Below are 19370 nucleotides of genomic sequence, written 5' to 3' on the forward strand. Positions count from 1 at the left end.
ATGAGAAGATCTCAGGGGTCAGACTGTGAATGACAGATATGCAAATGACACAAGTTGCCTGTAAGAGCAAATATTGGCATCCTTCATTATGCCCATCTAATTCCATTGTTTTGATAAAACACTGAAACATCAGTTCAAAATGTAATGCCTGTACTCTGAATATGCACATTGTTACAATAAAATGAAGATGTAAGGCACACTTACAATGCACTAAAAGACATAACTATGCATTACACTTCGTGGCATTTATAGATACTTCTTGAGGATATGGACAACGATGTTTAATGTATTGTTTGCCCTCAACTAATCTGCTTATGTATCCTCTTATACAATTTACGCGTATCAGTGAGGAAAACAAGACTCTAGCAAACATCTCCTTTCTAGGCAGCAATCTGAATGGTCATATTCATACATTTAACTCCTTTAAAAACAAATGCCATGTCACTTTATATGCCAGCAGTGACTGTCTAAGAAGCGTATTTATTATTTTATTTGTATGGCTTATGTTTATGTGACTTAATGCTTCTGTTGTTGTTAATGAAGATGCCTCACCAGTAAGCTGATGGGTACACTTCACAGATATTCCAGATTCATACAGTGCAATGTTTTCACAACACAGAGCACTATGGAATCACTGTATGAATCCAAGAATTCCTACCTCTCTTGTGGTTTGCAACTTGAACAGAAGAAACAGTTGACATAGCTAATTTGGGAGCAACTGGATAGGTAACAAAATGAACAGTAAATTAGAAAAGGTATCACATAGGAACAAATCAAAAGATCAAAATAAACTACTTTATTTTCTAACGTTTAAATTAACTTTAACAATGGCTATTGTTTTGTAAGGGAGAGTGAAAGGGAAAATGAGTTATATACTATCAACTATTGAATCATTTGAGCTATAATATCCAAGATAAAGGGAATGTAATTCACATCTACACATTTCAACAGTTTTGTGTTAGAGGTTATTTGATGGTTTCTCTCAATCCATAACTAATGACTACATGGTAACCAGAATGGTCTGCAAAGGGTTTCGTTAAATTTACATGCATATTTTTTCTGGCCTAATAGCATAAACAAGGAAAACACAATAAAATAATATTAGGAATAGGCAGATTTCTGTAATTATTTTCTTTATACACTAGCCTTGACTGAAGTATTTAATCTACAATAAATGTTAAACACTGTAACAGTATGCTCTAACACATAATCTGAATAGAAATGCTTTTAAGCTTTTGTGTTTTGAGCTCCCTAAAAAAAAAAAAAAAATTAAACCCAAAATTTCCTAAAACTCTTATTTTTGGGGAAGAAACACTGAATGATTTTGTGCTGTTCAAGATGTATTTTGCAATGAAGTTTTAGATCCCAAGCAGTATAATTAAGCTATGAAATCCATTAGAAATGCTAACTATCATTTTGGTGGGAATGTTTTGATTTAAAATTCCTGTGAATAATGTAGGCTAATCCTTACAAAGAGCAGAGGAGCAGAGATCAATCTGGGGTTGTTTTTGTTTGTTTAAGGAATACATGCAAAAGCTTGGAAAATATAGTGCAGGCTAAATGAAGTTATCTGAATACTAAGTATCACTTAATCAGGGATATTTAATTTAAAATACATGTGGATAATGCAAACTAAAGTACCTTGCTAATCCTTACAGAGAGCACAGATCAATTAGTATTTTCTATTTGGTTGGGCACATGTAACACGGTAGATTCTATGTATATGTTTCGATATGGTCATTGTGATCAATAGATTTAACTACAGCCCTTCCAATGTTATTCCCCAACAGATTCCCAATACATCTTGTTCAGTTTAATAGCTATTTTCTAGATCACCTTTTCATTAATTTTATTTTCCATCTGTATGTGTTGTAGCACAGAAAAGACACGCTTTGAACAGCCAAAGCAAGCCACAGGCCAAATTTCTGCAGAGATTTTTTTGGACCAAAGGGCAGTAAATAAAGAGAACAAAAGTATGTTGTTTTTATAATGAACAATCATTTTGAAAAGTGAAGTATAGCTGAATACAACTTCAAATAACAAAGCATCTTACTTTTATCAGTCATCTTAAAAAGTTGTTCTGTCTCATTCAATGCTAATCAACATGCCACCGCCTGTGAGTAATTTTTTGTGTGTCACTCACACTGCAGACAGCTGTGAGTCTGTCCTGCAGAGAACCTGCTTGTACTGCGGGTGGCAGGCAAGCTGAGAATGCCTCTCACCTCGCTTAGGAAAACAAAGTGGAAACGAGACATTAAAATGGGTTTGATGTAGACAATGACAATCTTTCTCACTCAAGAATCTCAAAACTTGCTCAAAATATAGACTGTTGTCTAAACAAGTCCAACATTACCTAGAGATTTCTGTATATCAGTGCTTATAACCTGTGCATCTACTTTTCCAGACTTTTTGCAGGGATGATGTGCATAATCTGAGTGTTGGAAGACTTTTCAGGTAAGATTTTGTTTATGGTTATTTTCTCCAGAATAGTATTACTTAGCATCAAAAGAAAAATGAGTTGGATTATAATTGTTACTACTTTTGCCACCAGGTGGGACTCCCTGAACGGAATTTCAGTAATTTTAGACCACTAGGAATTTTACAGCATCCTACCTTGGTTTGGTTTAGAAACCTCAAGGGAAGAAATATTCGGCCATATCCTATCAAACTTTGGAGGATCTGCATGCATCAGGAAAAATCAGGTTTTGTTATTTACATCTGTTATATTGTTCTAAACAGGCAAGCATATGGACAAAGACACAGATTACAAACATCCACTACTGGACTAGTCTAGGTTGCGCTTGAACAGTACATGACTCCACAGTGAACAAGAAAACAAGCAATTGATGACTCCCAAAACACCAAATGGACATAAAATACTGTGCATAACAATTTATCTTCTGTAGTTTAAAATATAATTTTTCTTGGTGAGAAGATATCCTAGACCAATATATGTGATTCTAACATCAGGAACAAATTCTGTTAAATCTCTGTAGAGATAAAATGACAATATCAGACAAACATGGATGTCTTACCAAAGACGTATATCTTACCATAACATCCTGTTTTAGGGCCTTTTGAGTAAATCATATTTGTGTTATCAGAAGAAATACATTTACCTGTAGAGTGGGCCTTTTCTTTTCCTCTCCCACTTTGTGTGTTGTGTCTATTTCCTATCGCCTCTGCTGATATATTTTACAGTTTGATTTTTTAATAAGAACATTAAATGTTTACATTTCTTAAAGGCCCTACATAATGTGTTACCTACACATAGAAGCATTTTGTCTCTCAGCAAAATAATTAATTATATTTCTTTAGAGCTTCATCTCCTTTAGTCAATGTGCTTCAGGGATGGGGTAGTGGGGAGTGATAATCCTTAGCAGAATGGTGCTCGGTGTTGGAGCTGGGGTTAAGTAAAGGGGATGGGGTTGTGGGAAGAGGAAAGAAAGCTTTTATTTGGGCCCTGATCTAGGAAATGGTATTTATACTCTCTTTATCTTTCTGTTATAATCTTTTCTCTGTTTTCATCTGTCTAGGTTTGAACATCAGATTTGGACCACATTTTTATCATCTTCTGTGAGTACTGCAGTGGTTGTGTCCTTTCTGAGCTGAGCAGAATCTTCTTTAATTGTCACATCAGCCTAAATAGTGGTGATATTAGCTGGGAGAGAGCTATTTCTTCATTTCTCCCTACAAGGAACTCGAGCAGTGAGTAGATTGCAGTTGTCACAACCTGGTTGGCATTAAGGGTCTTTTAGGTCTTTTGGAATAAGGTGTGTTTCACTGTTATGTCCACCTTAGCAGAAGACCTGCAGGGATGCTATGACAAAAAGGGCTTCAAACATCTGATGTGGAAGGAGGACATGATTTTTTTTCTATAGTATCTTCTGACCCGTTTGTTAAGGGTGAAAAGAAATCAGCTGTGTGGGGATGGCTGTCCCAAAAGTGCTCCCCTACAGGGAACAATTCAAGGAAAGGATGATGTCCTGTATTGTGCCATTTACTGTCAGATAGTCTTCCGCAATTAAATCAGTCAAGCTGTGATGTAATCTCATCATTACTTCATATTCTTGCATTTTTGTGCTTTACAGTTAAGAACATGGGAGAATGAAAAACTGAGTCAGTGTGGTAGATTCTCAGTCTATGTATTGATCAAAAATAACTTGCCTCTACTGGTCAGATCCACCAATTCACACACATAGGAAGTGCAAACACAGTAGGCAGATTGTATGACAAAAGGTATCCAAAAGCCGTACTTACTGAGGTGGCATGAGAACCCTAGCCCACTGAAAGACTGGAATTCCATGCACCTGAGACACCACCTTCCTCCTGGAACACTGACTGGTTATGTTAAAGAAGTTTCAAGCACACACAGACAAATTACTTGCACAGTTAATTCACTGTAAAAGTTTTGGTAGTTTTAGGAACGCTTAAGCTTGACCTAAATATTTTAAAGAAACTGGACATTAGAGAATACATATAAAAATCAGGAGCTAAAAAGGAAAAGCAATCTTTATTAACTAAACTGTCCTGCTGTCCCCTGATCCTTTTTCTCTTTTAGCTATCGCACAACATTAGGTTTATTGCAGAAAACCTGTAACATTTCAGATCGGAGCTTCCAATATCCTGCTTTTGTCATTGAATACTGTGTAGCACACCTACTCCAAAAAATCACATGCATAATGGTCTTCAACTGAAATGGCCTAGGTATTACCAGAAGTAATAGCATCAAAGCTTTGTAATACCTTAGGACTAACCCTCTGGAATATCTTTCATTTAATTCACTGTAATTCCTATAAAGGAAATCAGATATTTTATATAATCTGATTCATATAATCAATAATATTTCACATACAATCTTACTCTGTTGATGATTTCCCCAAGTAACCTTGTTTTGTCCAAATACAATCATTACTTGTATGACAGCAAAATCAGTGTTTCGTATTTCTTAGTAATCCTATAAATGCTATAGATCTGTGCTCATTTTTGAAAACTTAAAATGCGGGTTGTGACTTACTGCAAAATAATTAAAAATTCCCTGACCCTTCAAATTAATTACATAGAGCTGAGTTTCTTAATGGACATTCAAAACAATAAAGAGCATGTTTACAGTGCGTGAGGATTACCAATTAAGTATTATTAGTAGCGATTATTACTAGTTATTAGTGATAATTATAACCATCTTAGAAGGGACTCCTAAAGGTCATTCGTTCCATCCTTTACTTATAGCAGGGTCAACTTCAAACTTAGATGAGGTTGTTCAGGGTCATATCCAGCTGAGACCAGCTGCTGTCTTCAGTGTATCTGGGCTGCTTGGTAATGTGGTTTATGCTCCCAAGGATTTAATGCTTCTATTATGTGCCTTTTTTTTTTTTTTTTTTTACTCTTTAGTAAAGATAGTATATTTTTTTGTCTTAAATCCTTATTCATAGAATGTATTATCACCAAGATGCAGGTTTCTTGTTATCAAGGCTTTTCTTTTTTTTGAAATGTTATGTTTTTATTATTGTTATTATTTAAATTGAGACAACTTAAAATGCTTTATCTACAAAGGTAGGTGAGATGTCTAAGTCAAAGAATGTTGACTGCCATTCCCACAAGTATATTGGAGCACGAGTCATCCTTTGAACAGACACTAAGAAGATTCATTTAGCAGCTATTCTTTTATAACTTATGAAAATATTTCTAGTTCTCAGTGATTACCACTAAGAGTTTTATTTATAGAGAAGTTGACTCAAACCAAGCTTTTCCAGAACAGTTCCATGTATGGACACTGTATTCTGTAATTAAAGTAATTATTTGCCAGAATAGTTAATGAATTTTGGTATAGGTATTCTAGAATATATATAGATCTACTGTAATATATTCTATGACCATTATTCTGAGCAAATAAGGCTACAAAAGGTGAAAAAGATTTTCCAGAAGTACATTTTAGTGTTATTATTTAAAAGCAAAGCTACTGTAGGCAACTTTAAGAGTAGAGGTATGTGACCTATATGAGTGAGCAGAAGATCAGATACGGTATTTTAAATTTGCATTGGAAATTTCTGCATTTTTTGTTACTATTGTTCCAAAGCTAATTATATCTAGAAGATAACTCTTGGAAAAAAAAAAAATCGTACTTTCATGAAGTAAGGAGAAACTGATTGCATGTTATTTTTTAGGTATGTGACAATTTCCCTTTTTTTTGGATATACAGTATCGGAATTGCCTATGATATAAAATAAAGAAAGTCTGTCTTAAACATTCACTGGAACTGCAGTCTGCACCATGGGCTACATTATGTTTTCAGATTGGGGAAACAGTGGAAATGAGCAGGTAGTTTCAGCCTGATTCCAGCCAGACAACTGCACAGGAAAAAAAAAAACCTGTCACGATGTCAGCAGAAATTAATCAGCGCTTTGTTGGTTTCTCACTGCAACAAAGTCCTGAGCTGGCAGTAAAATGAAAATGAATTCCCAGTGAGAGGGGTGTCCTTCCTCGGGGATGAAGAGCGCAGCTGATGGCCTGCATGAAGACTACATTGTTGCCTGGGCATCTGCACTCTATGGCAGACTAGTGTATTTTCACCTCCTGAACTGTTTCTGCTGACCCAGTCCACAAACAAGGCATTTGCTGAAAATTACTAATACTAAATCCATAAGTCTTAAATAATGCTTATTCTAATGGCAGACAGGGAGCACTTGTGTTGACAACTACCATTCCTTAATTTATAATAACAATAAGGAACCCTAGTGAGGGACTCTGATTAAGATGCTTTTTAACTTTCATTCAACTTCTATTTAAAGCACAAAAAAGCATTAAAAATGTTAATGTAAGCTTAATGATTCTAGTAGAAGTCCATGTTTCTAGTCATAGAAAACAGGCCTTGCACTCCCTGTTTTAAACCATGAACTGAGAGCAAATATCTGCTCTAAAATACAGACGTCTGCTGAGCACAGCGGAGTTATACTTATGAAGGTGGGTTTAATTGTTAATATTAGACAAAAAAAATAGGATTAATTAAAAATAACACTCACTGAAATCAATGGCAGATTTAGTAACTGCTGGAATTAACTGGGTATTTATATCAGATCATATTCTATCACCTATTGCAAAGATCCCACAATCATTATTACAGAATTTCTATCTCATTAGGTATGGTTGAATTTATGATAACCGACCTCACATAAAATTTGCCTTTCAGCACTTTCATAACACGGCAAAATCCAACTCATCAAAAGGGAAGAAATGCTGAAAAAGTTTTTTTAAAAAATCACCCCTTTATTAAGTTTTAAAAAAATATATTTGGCCAATGTTAGGCAATCTTTTTTGGAGCAATGTAGGAAGTTTCATACCTGTTCCTTTGAAGAAAGGAGAATTCTGCATAAAAGTGAAGATGTGGTTGTTTTATGGCAGCTCTTCAGCCATAACAGCTTTTATAACTGTTGGAAAAATTTAAATGTAATTAGTCCTTTATGTGTCCACTTGTTGTCTTAGAGTAAAATAAAGTGATCTTTTTGTAGGCTTAAAAAAAATATCCAGTGATCCAGCTCTGGAAACTTTTAGATATCACCAAAAAAATCCACTGGTTTTAACATATGTGTTGGCTAATTCTCAGACTAATGAGATCTGAGGGAGTATTCTTCAATTGTAAGTATTTCCACTAAAATAATTGCAAAAGTGCATGATGAATTCAGGTATTTTTGGAAGGAAATATTTAGTTACTTTCTCATGACCAAAAAAGTAAATTATTTCATTGATAGTTTGTGGGGGTTGTTCCTTTTTATTTTGACTGATTCCATGTTTTTCTACATAGGTGCTGAAATTGGCTGGTCAACTAGGATTATTGTACAGTAATTCACAACTGATGAAGAACAGTAAACCAAGATATTTTTTAAAAATCAGAATGCTGATTTGGAAACTTCATTCTTCCCTTACACTCTCTGAAATAAACTGATTACATCTCTAAGGGACAGAAGGAAAAGAGGAGAGGGTAAAATATAGAAGTGCATTTTTTTCCTGCAATTTCTTTCCAAGCTTTATAGATAATTAGATTTTAAAATATCTTTGTGGATCACATCTGCTCTCTATAAACTTCTCTGAGTAACTGTAGCTAAACTTACATATTGCAAATGCAATGTGTACATATTGAAATGTTGATATCTTATTTTCTATAGTGTCCTATCACTTGATTGTTTATTTATGGTTAAAACAAAGATAACAGTGCACTAAGTAATTTCCCATATACTACAGCAAATAAAAAAAGGACTAAAAACACAGTTGGACTGATACATTGTTTCTAACTAATCAAAAATGATGAAGGTAAACTGGGATGAACAATACTAAACTGTATGTGGCCATGCCTACTAGACTGGTGAGAATAGCTCTTCTTGTCTGTTAAAATTGGTGGATCTGGCAAAACAAAAACAAAAGCTCCCCCAAATCCCACCCACCAACCCGTCAGAGCTCCCCAGAGTAGCGTTGGTGGTTCCCGATCCTGCACTTGAAATCTCTCTGCACAGAGATGGTTTCTGCTCAGTGTTGGAGTCAGTGTAGGTGCTCTACTTACTGCTCTTCAAGGGTGAAATCCTAGCTATACAGAAGAAAACTGGCTTTTTTGTGGTTTCTACCAGGGAAATAAACTATTCACGGTGTCTTTTATTGGAATGTTAAATTTCTTTCAGATCCAGTGTTTAAATGAGGCTGTTACACCGCATAGGCTATCAGTATTTTCTTTCAGCCTAGTAATGTTTTAATATAATGGAAAATCCAATTGTTAAAGCGAAAAATTCTGAGTGTTTCACAGTATTACAGGAGGGAAAACAAATAGTGGCTTGATACTGTAATCGGTTACTTAGATAAAGCGATTGCCTTTGACTAGGAGCCTGATTAGCAGTATTATTTATTAAAAAGTCAGATTTGGATAAAATTGAATTGAAATGAGAACATTTTGCGAGTATGTCCAGAATAATATAAATAGTCTCAAGACAATATTTAAATGTTCTAAGGAGATAAACATCTTAATGGTCTCTCAACAGTACAGCTCTCTCTGTAAAACTTGACCTCAAATAATAATAGAAAGTAATGTACAACCTAGTTATGCATGTTTATAGCCTACTGACGTATGTGGGCGTTGTGTGTATACTCTAGTCCAGAGCTTGGCATTATCATGGCATTGATCCCATAACTAAATTTAATGAGAGAACTTCTTGGTTACTGCAAGGGAGCAAAATCAGGTCCAAAATACTTTGTGTTGCTATAAAACAAACAAACAAAAAATAATCCGCTGGCATTTGCTCTCACAACCTTTAAAGATACATATTTACCACATTAACATTTCATAATAAATATGTAAAACAAATAAAGCTACACTCATGCTGACACTATTTTAGTTCCAGAAAAATACCTACTAGATCTTTCAAGGTTAAGAAAACAATAAGAGTGCCCATTCAGATGTTTTTTCACTTTTGTGTCTGGCGTTTGTTATAATTAAAAAAAAAAAAGTTCTGTTAATTTAAAATTGGCTATAAAGAAGAACAAAAACATAGGAACAAAGCAGAAAATACCATTTGATTATCGTGATTGCATCTTGCACTTGGGTGCACGGTTTGTCTCTAAACTCTGACTCATCTGCCACCAGCCGGCTTTAAGGTGATAATCACCCACACAGAGCTATTTGCACATCATGTCTATCCTATCCTGTATCTAATTATACCCCTTATAACAAACTGCTTAGCATAATTAGTGGAGTTATGCTTTACCGGAATAAAGACAGAAGCTATAGTTTAGAAGATTCAGCTTTTCAAAGCATACATGTACAGATTAGTAACTTTGGTATTTGGGTACAATAATGAACATTTTGATGCATTAGTCTATGTAAAATCGGTACAATCATTATTTTAGCAAGTAAAATAATGTAGTTTTCAGAATATTTACATACTAGATATAACCATTGTTTAAAATTATGAAGTGGTTTTGGGACTCATTAATTGCGAACACTTTCACCAGTATTTTTCCAGACATGGCTGAAAAATGCTGAAAGGGCCAGCACTGGAATCAAGAATGCTGGAAATGATCAAAGAACCTATTATTCAACTGATAGACAACAGCAGGTACAAATGACCTTAATGGGAAAGCTCTGATTTTTTTTTTTTTTTCTTCTCTTTTTCTCCTAGATGATCAGAAAGGATGTTTACTCAATGACCACTCTTTCTTTGTGTTCAAACTTTAGTGATGAGCTGCTTTAATACAAGATCCTTTGAGGTAAAAAAGGAATAGAGAATGATACATATATGTGCACACAGGTAAATATATATAATTTTTCGTTTCTTGCTTTCAGTGCAGTCTTAAATTGTTAAATGAACATCACTTGCAGTGGCATCTTCTTTGTGTGCTGGCAGTTTAGTTTTGATAAGCCCCTGCCCCAGCGCCATCCTCCTTCTATACTAGGAAAAGCTTGAAGCACACAGAAGCCAATACCCGCCCTGTTAGTGTTTGCTGCCATGCAAAATAAAACCCAAACTGTGTCTCCTGAGAGTAACTTGGAGACTTCCTGTCCCCAGATGGGGAAAAACTCTGCTGATATGAACACAAACATCGTATTAGCATAGACAAAAGAAGAAATCATGCAGAATCCATTAAAGCAGCCACAACTAATTAATCTTGTTTGTTTTTATGTGTTAATAGTGCTTCTGTTAAATTCTCTTAGAGACTAGGATAAATTTATGGGTTCTATCCTTGTTTAACGATAATTCTGTTATTTCTGTTTTATAGGAAAGATCTTCAGAACATTGTGCGAGTAGAACTATTTTCCCCCTGAGCTATTTAAGAAAAAAAACATGAAAAAAACAAGCAGAGTATCAGTATTTACTTGTGCTCATGAAGAGATGCTCATGTTTCATCCTTTCCAGGTAGGCAAAGAAATTTGTTGAATTTTACCACATATTATTCCAAGACATTTACAGCAGAGTAAAGATAAAGCATAGACTTGCAGAAACTCTTGTATTTCCTATGGAATATTAAACAGAATTTTCTCCATTTGTAACGGATAAACTGTACTAATCACCCCAGTGTAAAATACAAGGAGGTCAACAATGCATCCTTTCAGGTCACCATTGTTTAAAAGGTATTTGAGTTTCCCTATTAAGTTTTCAAAGGCCAACATCTGCTGATGCTCAGAAATGGTAGATGTGGTGACAAAGGCTGTATGGAGTGCGAAGTGATAAAACAACCATAGAGTCCATGCAACACAGTACTAAGAAACTACAGCACAACCAAACTCCAAAGAGCTATTTTCCCATTCATCCCATTTCTGTTATTAATGGCAGGAATATTCCTGAGGACAGTGATATAAACTTCTCTTTCATTTAGTTCATTTTTTGGGTTATAAAATACATGTATAAACACAAGGCTTTGAAAATAGCATATCACTATGCATTTGCAGTCATGCAATACAAAAGGAGATACTACAGTGGGAAAATTGCATTATTAAGATTGAAGGCTTTCATTCGCACGTTATTGATGCTGTTTCGCTATTTCAAGCTGCAAAACAGATGCTGCAGCATTCAGCTGTTAAAGCTCCTCTCATTTGCAAGGAGGCTACTTTTGATGGCATTTAACTTGCTGTCTAGAGCTTAACAAATCAGCACTATTCATGAGCTTAAGTAAGCTGAGCTGATTTATAAATGGACAGACCTGGCCCTGCATCATAAAAAGCTAGGTGGTTTTATCCAAATTATTAGAAACTTTTCAGTTGGACAACAGATGTGGCAAATTGCATTTTACTACTGTGATAGTCCTGCATCACACAAGTCGTGTCTAAAGCCTCTGCAAAGCTCTGGGGAATATTCTTTCAGTCAACCACAGCAGGATCCCATTTCTACCTCCCTGCTCTATTTGTAATCAGCTAACGTGTCGTGGCTATGCGTACTTCTCAGCTACGGAACTCGGCTAGACTCAGAGCTGAGCTACTGTGCACTTAGTCCCTTCAAGTGTTTCATTTAATCATCTCTTTCACTGATACAGTAGTTCTTTACATAACAGTGTTCTGGTTTTGTTGTAGTTTAAGTGTAACATTTTGGTGCTTTAATTGCATAAAGGAAAGTAGAATTTTTGAAGGAACACAATTCTGTTTATTTTGTGGAGCAAAGCCCAGTTCAAAGGCTGCTGGAGTTAATGCAAAGATTCCAACAGATACATTGCATTTGCTAAGCCACTTCATAAAAATGATAACTCTTCCATTTATAAACTCTTCCATTTGCTCTTCAAATTTACACACACATGAAAATTAATGGTCCTATATGTCTCTGTTATTAGCAACACCTTTTTTGGGAAAAGATGCTCAACAAATAGTGTCTTAATTCTGTGTATAAGACTCAGCTTTATAGCGCTCAGTTTTAGTCTGTGATCAGAACTGATCAGAAAATCTGCAGTTAAAGGCAGATGTGTTGTCAGGAGTGACATTCTCTCTGACCATGCAACAGAGGAAGGCCAATACGCACCCCCTGCACTACAGAGCATGTTTTCAGAGAAACATTATCTACAACAGAAAGGGATGGTGGGAAATTAGATCCAAGAAGCTGAATGACAATGCAAAACAATACTGGTTTCATTACTTACTACCAATACTGGAAATACTGGGTATACCTGTAGAGAAAGAAAACAAAAAAGTATAGTTAGATGTTTGCTGTGGTTCGCTGAGCTGTTACATCTAAGATTCTGAAAAAAATTTCCTCCTAATTTTCAGAATATTACATCAATACATAGTTAAACCCAAGCAACTACCAATATGTACCCAGTGCTTTATAAATGCAGAATCTTTAGATTTTTCAGTACAAGGCTGCAGGGGCCACTAAAATGTATTGACAGATGGGTATTTCTGGGACCTACACCAGCTCTCTGAACTTCATGAATTTGTTCAGAACAGTTTTGTATTTCAACTAACCAGCCATTAGGTTTAATGCTCTAGATAAAAATATCAGTCATGCATATATTATGCAGATCTAGGAGAATAATATAACCAAGGGATAGATGCATTGCTAACTGCTTTGGCCAGCTGCTTAAATCAGTTCTGTTGCATTAACTGTGTATAGCTATTTTTTTCCTCTTTTACCTGTCGGTTGTCTAAATTAAGCTATAGAAAAAAAAGGTAACTGAGCGAAACAATCTAATGCATTAGGTTGGTCATATTGACTAAGCTTCTCATTGATTTTTTTTTTTTTTTCCCCCTGTGGCTTTCATTTCAATTCCTAAGCTGAATTAATGCAAGAAAACCATTCCAGAGGCAGGTGAGCTTCACCAGAAGAGGTGGAGCTGCTGAGGAGGAAAACTCCTCTGCAGGTTTAGGAGTGTGGGATCTCGTGTTGCATGATGCAGTCCCAACATGTAGCTTATTGTCAGGTCTGTCATGAAAGGTGTATAGCACAAAAATACAGACACGAAATCTTTCCGGAAATGCCATTTTCTTTAAATTAAATGACATTACTAATGGAATTATTGCTAGTCGCTTGGGTTAAAGTCACAAATTGCATATCGATATTTAAATCCTGGATAGTTGCATCTTCTTAGTTAAATACAGTTTGCCTTTTGTTAGTTTTATTGATCTTTGATGGCATGCATTTTATTGCAGAAATCTGTCTGTGTCTCCATTAAACATCTGCTGTACTTCTTCCAACATCTATCTTGAAGTTCCTTCTTACTGCGAGATGGTATGGACCTCATTCTGCAATTAAGCAAACTGGAGTGAAGGAACGTCTCGGAGATAAATGATATTCACTGTAAGCAAGGTGGTAGAGCCAAGCTGGGAACACTTCTGACTTGTGGCATCCTAAGACAATGCTGAAGTAATTGCATTTGCAGAATGGCAACCATAAACAGATCTTTTGTGTTTCAACACATCAGTCCTGGGGCATATGTCAGACTTGCAGCTCTCTGGTTTCAAATCCTATGGAACTGGTGGTTTGGCACAATGCTGGACACTGTACTGCAGACAGCACCTGCTGCTAACCGAGCCCCACACTCAGATGCTGTTTACAAACTTAATTATTTCTACGTCTGCTGAGATTAACATGTATTGTCCAAAATTGTAGAATGACGAGGTATTAAAAGCTAAATAAAAATATCATCATAATACAACAATGCTGTTGGAGTTCTAAACGTAAAAAAAAGCCCTTTTTCCAGCCAGGTTAATATAAGAGAACTTCAATTCTTTTGTCTTAAATGTCAAAAAGGCAATCAAATTTTCAAATAATTTTCCCCGAAGTTTCAATAGCAGCTCGTTTACATTTTTGCAAGTCATTGTAGCTGTTTTAAATTAGCAGGAGTCACTTTGCTTCATACGCTGATGGAAACTGCACAAATATTAGATAAAATACAGATCCTGTGTTCTCGCACTCACACTTTGACTGTGAAAATGGTATTTGTATTTCCTCTGGGTATACTCCCCCGCCTCAAACCTCTTTCTCTCCTACACTCACTCACAAATATCCTTTCCTTTCTCTCCCGAACAGATTGTAGCAAAGGGAGAGGTTTTCCTGCAAGCCTGCTCTCCTCATTTTACTGCATTTCAAAATTTTCAATGAATTCAGTGATAAATGCTTCCTGGGCAGAGAATAATGAAAACGAGATGCCTGCTAGCCTGAGGGGCTCTGTATTAACCTTGCAAAGTTGTCTTCAGGTTCTGCTTGAAAAGCTCTTTTGCTATTTCCGTTCAGTTTCTGGGTTGGTGTGATCTTCTGCAAGCAGCTTGATTTTTGTAATACCAGGTATCACTGTGTGTGGTGACTGGCCTTGATAGTGCACTACTTTATGCTCTTTCTGCTAGCGAGAGTGAGAACGGCACTTCTAAGTTTGTACGGCAAAGAGCTGGGTATGTAGGGCCACAAAGCAGGATCTATTAACACTCTATAAAAACTGCACATATGGAAGGAAAATTATTCTTAGGAAGAGCATTCCTGTGATATCTGGAGTTATATACTGAGGCTGGCTCTCAAATTCACCTGAGCTGTGTTTGGTGCAAGACTTGGGTAAGGAGGCACAGGAGGTGGGATTCTGCCTTTCCCCCTCTGTCAGTGTGGTGGCAGGTGGGGGCCCCACCGCGTGGCTCCTCCCGCGGCACCACCGCTGGGACACCAACAGGCTGCGGGACTCATCCCACCCCGCCAGCCCTTTGGGTGGGAACAGGTGTGTTATGTGACATGGGTCCTTTCCAGTCAGCCTTCCGTTGAAATCTGTGAGTACTTTGCAGCAGCGAAATGATGTCAACAGGATATAGAGAGACACGAAGAATCCCATTACTTCCCTTGATGCGCAGTTCTATTCAGCTAGATATAAAGGGTAAATAAAACCAAGCGATTGCATTTATGTATATTCAGTTATTAAATCGAAGCAATGCTCTGTTTTCTTCCAGTTGAAATCACTGGGATGGTTACTAATGGTAATAGTTTTATAGTGAGGAAACAGCAAGTAAAGTGTGCAAAGAAAGTTCAGGGGTAGCTACTGCCCCCGAAATGGCAAACATTGCAGAAGAGTCTCCAATACTATTTATTATTTTTGACTTGACTTGAGGATGGTGGTTTGGTATATTACATGTTCACTGTAAGTTCATCTAAATATACATGCATTACTTGAGAGAAAAATATCTGATGTTTTCCTTTCATATGGTCTTCTGCATCTGCTCTGTAATTTTCTCCTTTCCCTCTTTTCCAGAAATGGGTTGTTTTAGCTGTTAGCTACCATGGAGCTGACTATTGAGAATGGAGAGAAAAAAGCAAATCAGATGCTAGCAAAGAAAGCAAGTTTTTTATTTCTTCTATAGTTTGTGTCAGTGTGAAATCTATAACACAAAGGAACAGCGTCAGCCTTTCAATGAGAAGGGGCACACTACTGCTTCCAGTCTTGGGGTGGGTCACAGCCTGCAGTCCCTTATCATCTCTGTTGTCAATGCCTGAGTGCCCTTCCCGCCAGCAGCGCAATTAATGCAGCCAGGCTGCATTTTTTTCCTGAGCAGGGAGCATGTGTGGGATGAAGGAATTATTCTTTGAACTCTGTCTTGGCTACCATCTTTCCCATAGGCTTCTCTGCCTCTTCACCACAGGCTGAACATGCAGCTGCTGTATGACAGGGAACCAGGGACAGGCTCCTGCTGCTACCAAAACACTACACCCAGCTCACAGCTTGCTCACATTCAGGGGAAAAGTGTCAGCAAGAGCTTAGTGAATTATCCAGGTAAGGTGAATACAGCCCAGAGACTGAGAATTAAGACTGCCTCCTATGAAGACATGGCAGGATACGATAGTGAATAATGCAGTGCAAGTTTGGATTCATATTAATTGCTGATCAAATCTGTGTGAGAGGTTTTCTGACAAAGATGTCCTTGCAATTGCACTCTACACCCCACATTTTAACTCTTAAACAGGAACAAAATATAGAGCTGTATTCCATAGCAAAGAGTCAAAGCAGGTTTATTAATGCCACATCTGATCTTTTGCTAGAATATCTGTGCTGCAGCATGACAGTGCTCCCTGCAGTGGGTCTTTTCCCTTTTGCAGCTCCTCCACTGAAGCATAATTGCAACATCAGATCCTCAGCATCAGTTTCAGAAGTTCTGAATTCTCTAGTAATTTAAAGCTCTGAGAAGCTGGAGGAACATAGCATTTTTAATCCTTCAAAGGAAGTGATTGTTATGATCACAGGAGTAAACTTTTTGTGTATTTTCAAACCTGTATTCAGCCAAAGGATCATAGACAGTGAAAACCACAATTCTTAGAAAATTTTGCATGTGTTTCATTGCAAGAGTCCTAGAATTCCTGTTACTGGTAATTTTGCAGTTGCTTGCTCCATAAAGATTGAAAAATTCTCAATACTCAGAAAAAGAATTGCTTCGATGAAGTTTGTTATCTTCCTCCCCTGCTTTCCCAAGCAATATCACCACAAATAAATAGGACAGAGAAAATATTCAGTTATTGGTTTATTGGGTAACTCCTTTTAAAATTTGGACCTTTTGTCGTGATGTTTTAGTGATTTTTTTCAAGTGATCATAATTAATTGATAGAATATTGGATATTAGCAACTTCAAAAGTCCAAAACTCAGATAATTTCTACAACTTTGAGTATCTTATAAGGACTAGAAACCTCTTTCATTGCTCCTCTTCACTGTATACAGCAAAAATAGAGTTGTTTGAAACCAGTGACAGGGATGGAAGGAATTAATTTCCCGACAACAGATGCCACCATAACCAGCACAAACAACGAACTCAGCAGGGTCATGCAAGAGGACAGAGTGCTGGAGCGTAATTTTTCAAGCTCCATAAAAAAAAAAAAATTCAGCACATGTTATTTATAGTGCATTGGTGTTTAGGTATGTACCTGCAATGTCTTGCTGGCCATTGCACTGGATACCTAGCTGGAGGCAAGTCAGTTTATCATTTGCAGGTTTTCCTGACGCTTCTGTCTTCCTGAATGCTCTCGATACAGTACAGTTTGCCCCTACTGCCAAGTTTCCCAGTCTGACACAGCTCTTGTGTGACATCTTCCTGTGGCTTTATGTCTCCTGTAAGCTTCATGAACCAAAACTAATATGTAATATAAAATAGGAAAAATAAGAAGCTTTATTGTTTTGTAACTTATTGCATCCATATCTTACTGTTTCTCTATGGAAGATGTTAGCAAAATCAAGGAGCAACATTTTCTCTCTTAAGCTTGAGTGCCCCATTCCTTCAAATAGAGATCATGCAGGATCACCCTCTCTACTTTAGTCATCAAAGTAGGCACCGAAAAGCTCCTTCCAGTTGTCTGAGAGAATGGGACCCGTAGAAAATGGAACACTATCTACTTGTGAGCCTGCTTTGACAGGACAGCAGGATGTGTGGTCTCTTCAGTTGCAGGGATACATGCTATTTAGATTCCTGAGCAGAAAGTCTGCCATCACACAACCTCTTGGCCAACTTTGTTTACTCTGGTCCTTCAAGATGGCTTTGTGTCAGCAAATATTCATGGGGAAAACTACAAACACAGATGAGGGCAATCAGTGCAATACTTCAAGTGCCACATTTTTTGCCAGAAACTGTTTCTGTGGCAGCTGTGCTGCAGTGATGCCTCGTAAGTCTTTTCCCATTCAGACAGGATTAAGGCTGTGCTGCTGAGACAGAAACTGTAATATCACAGAGGGGGACTCACTGCAGGAGCAATTTGGTAAACTGATTGAGACTCTCTGCCCGGCTATTGACCAAGAAGAACCACCAATGTTCCCCGTGTCTCGCTCAATCCTTTGTCTCATGTTGAACTATGAAATTAGGAAAGTCATGCAACAGTTGGGAGGTGGCTTTGGCCGAGTGTCAAGCACTTCTGGTACAGGTTATTGGTTATTGGTTGTGGAGGGGCGGACAAAAAGCGAGCAGGCTTTGACGGATGGCAGCCCAGCCAGGCTTAGACAGCTCTGTCTGATGGAGCAAGGAACATAAGTGCCAAAGATGATCTAAACAACAGGAGGAAGAATAGGGCTAGTGCTGTCAGATACACACGACTGCTGAGGAGAAAAGCTATCTTGTAATACCAAGTGTAGAGAAATTCAATAAGTTCACTTGGAGTGTCAAAACATATTGCAGAACAAACTATCCATAGAATGTGGCAGCACGAGGGAATAAATGTAATCACAAAATAGTCAATAAGATAGAGTGAAAATATAAAATAAATGCTATGTGGGAGACAAATGTGGAAATATTGTTAGTGCCAGTAAACAACAGAGTACTTGGTGTCTTTCACAAGCAAAGCACAGAAAAAATGTTTTGAGTTCTCCTGAAAAACTCATCTTGACTTAAAATGAGAAGGACACAGAAAACAGCTTCAGATCAAGATTTAGGCTATGACTGGAGTATAATCTAGAATGGTCTTGTATTTCATAGACTGGAGGTTGAAAAGGTGTAATAAAGTCTTATTGGCCAGAAAAAAACGGCAGAAGCAGAACAGGGGAAACAAGAGAAGTTCCGGTTCAGAAAGATTTGGAAATGGACGTTATGCTGCTTGTTGAATCTGAGCAAATTTCCTAAATTCAGAGTATCTTAATCTCAAGAAAAAGGATCTTTTTATTTTGTGGGAAAAAAATACTGTGTGTTTCATTTATACAACTATTTTTAACTGTATCTTATGTAAGCACACTTACGTAAAAAAAATTCAAATCCATTTAAAATTTTAAATATTTTGGTCTTAGATGGAAAAGATAGACTCTGAAAATTGGAGGAAGGAAGAGAATCAAAGGGACACTATACTACTGGATTATACAAAGTGTCCCCAGGGAATTAAAGTAATCTATCAAGGGAAGTTTAGGGTCGAAGCAGATAAGTTAATTCTATCAACATGTTTCAGCAACTATTTACAGAATTCGCACCTGACCA

General features: G+C 36.9%; 1 protein-coding gene across 1 annotated transcript in view; it reads right to left on the reverse strand.

The window, feature by feature from the left end:
- The window catches only part of NTNG1 (netrin G1), a 150962-nt gene that overhangs the window by 36459 nt on the left and 95133 nt on the right, over nucleotides 1-19370 (reverse strand). Inside the window, exon 4 of the mRNA XM_065656994.1 lies at nucleotides 12601-12627. Coding sequence (XP_065513066.1) covers nucleotides 12601-12627 — 27 coding nt within the window. The remainder of the gene's footprint in view (nucleotides 1-12600; nucleotides 12628-19370) is intronic.

The sequence above is a fragment of the Caloenas nicobarica genome, chromosome Z (assembly GCF_036013445.1).
Source record: "Caloenas nicobarica isolate bCalNic1 chromosome Z, bCalNic1.hap1, whole genome shotgun sequence".
Lineage (NCBI taxonomy): Eukaryota > Metazoa > Chordata > Aves > Columbiformes > Columbidae > Caloenas > Caloenas nicobarica.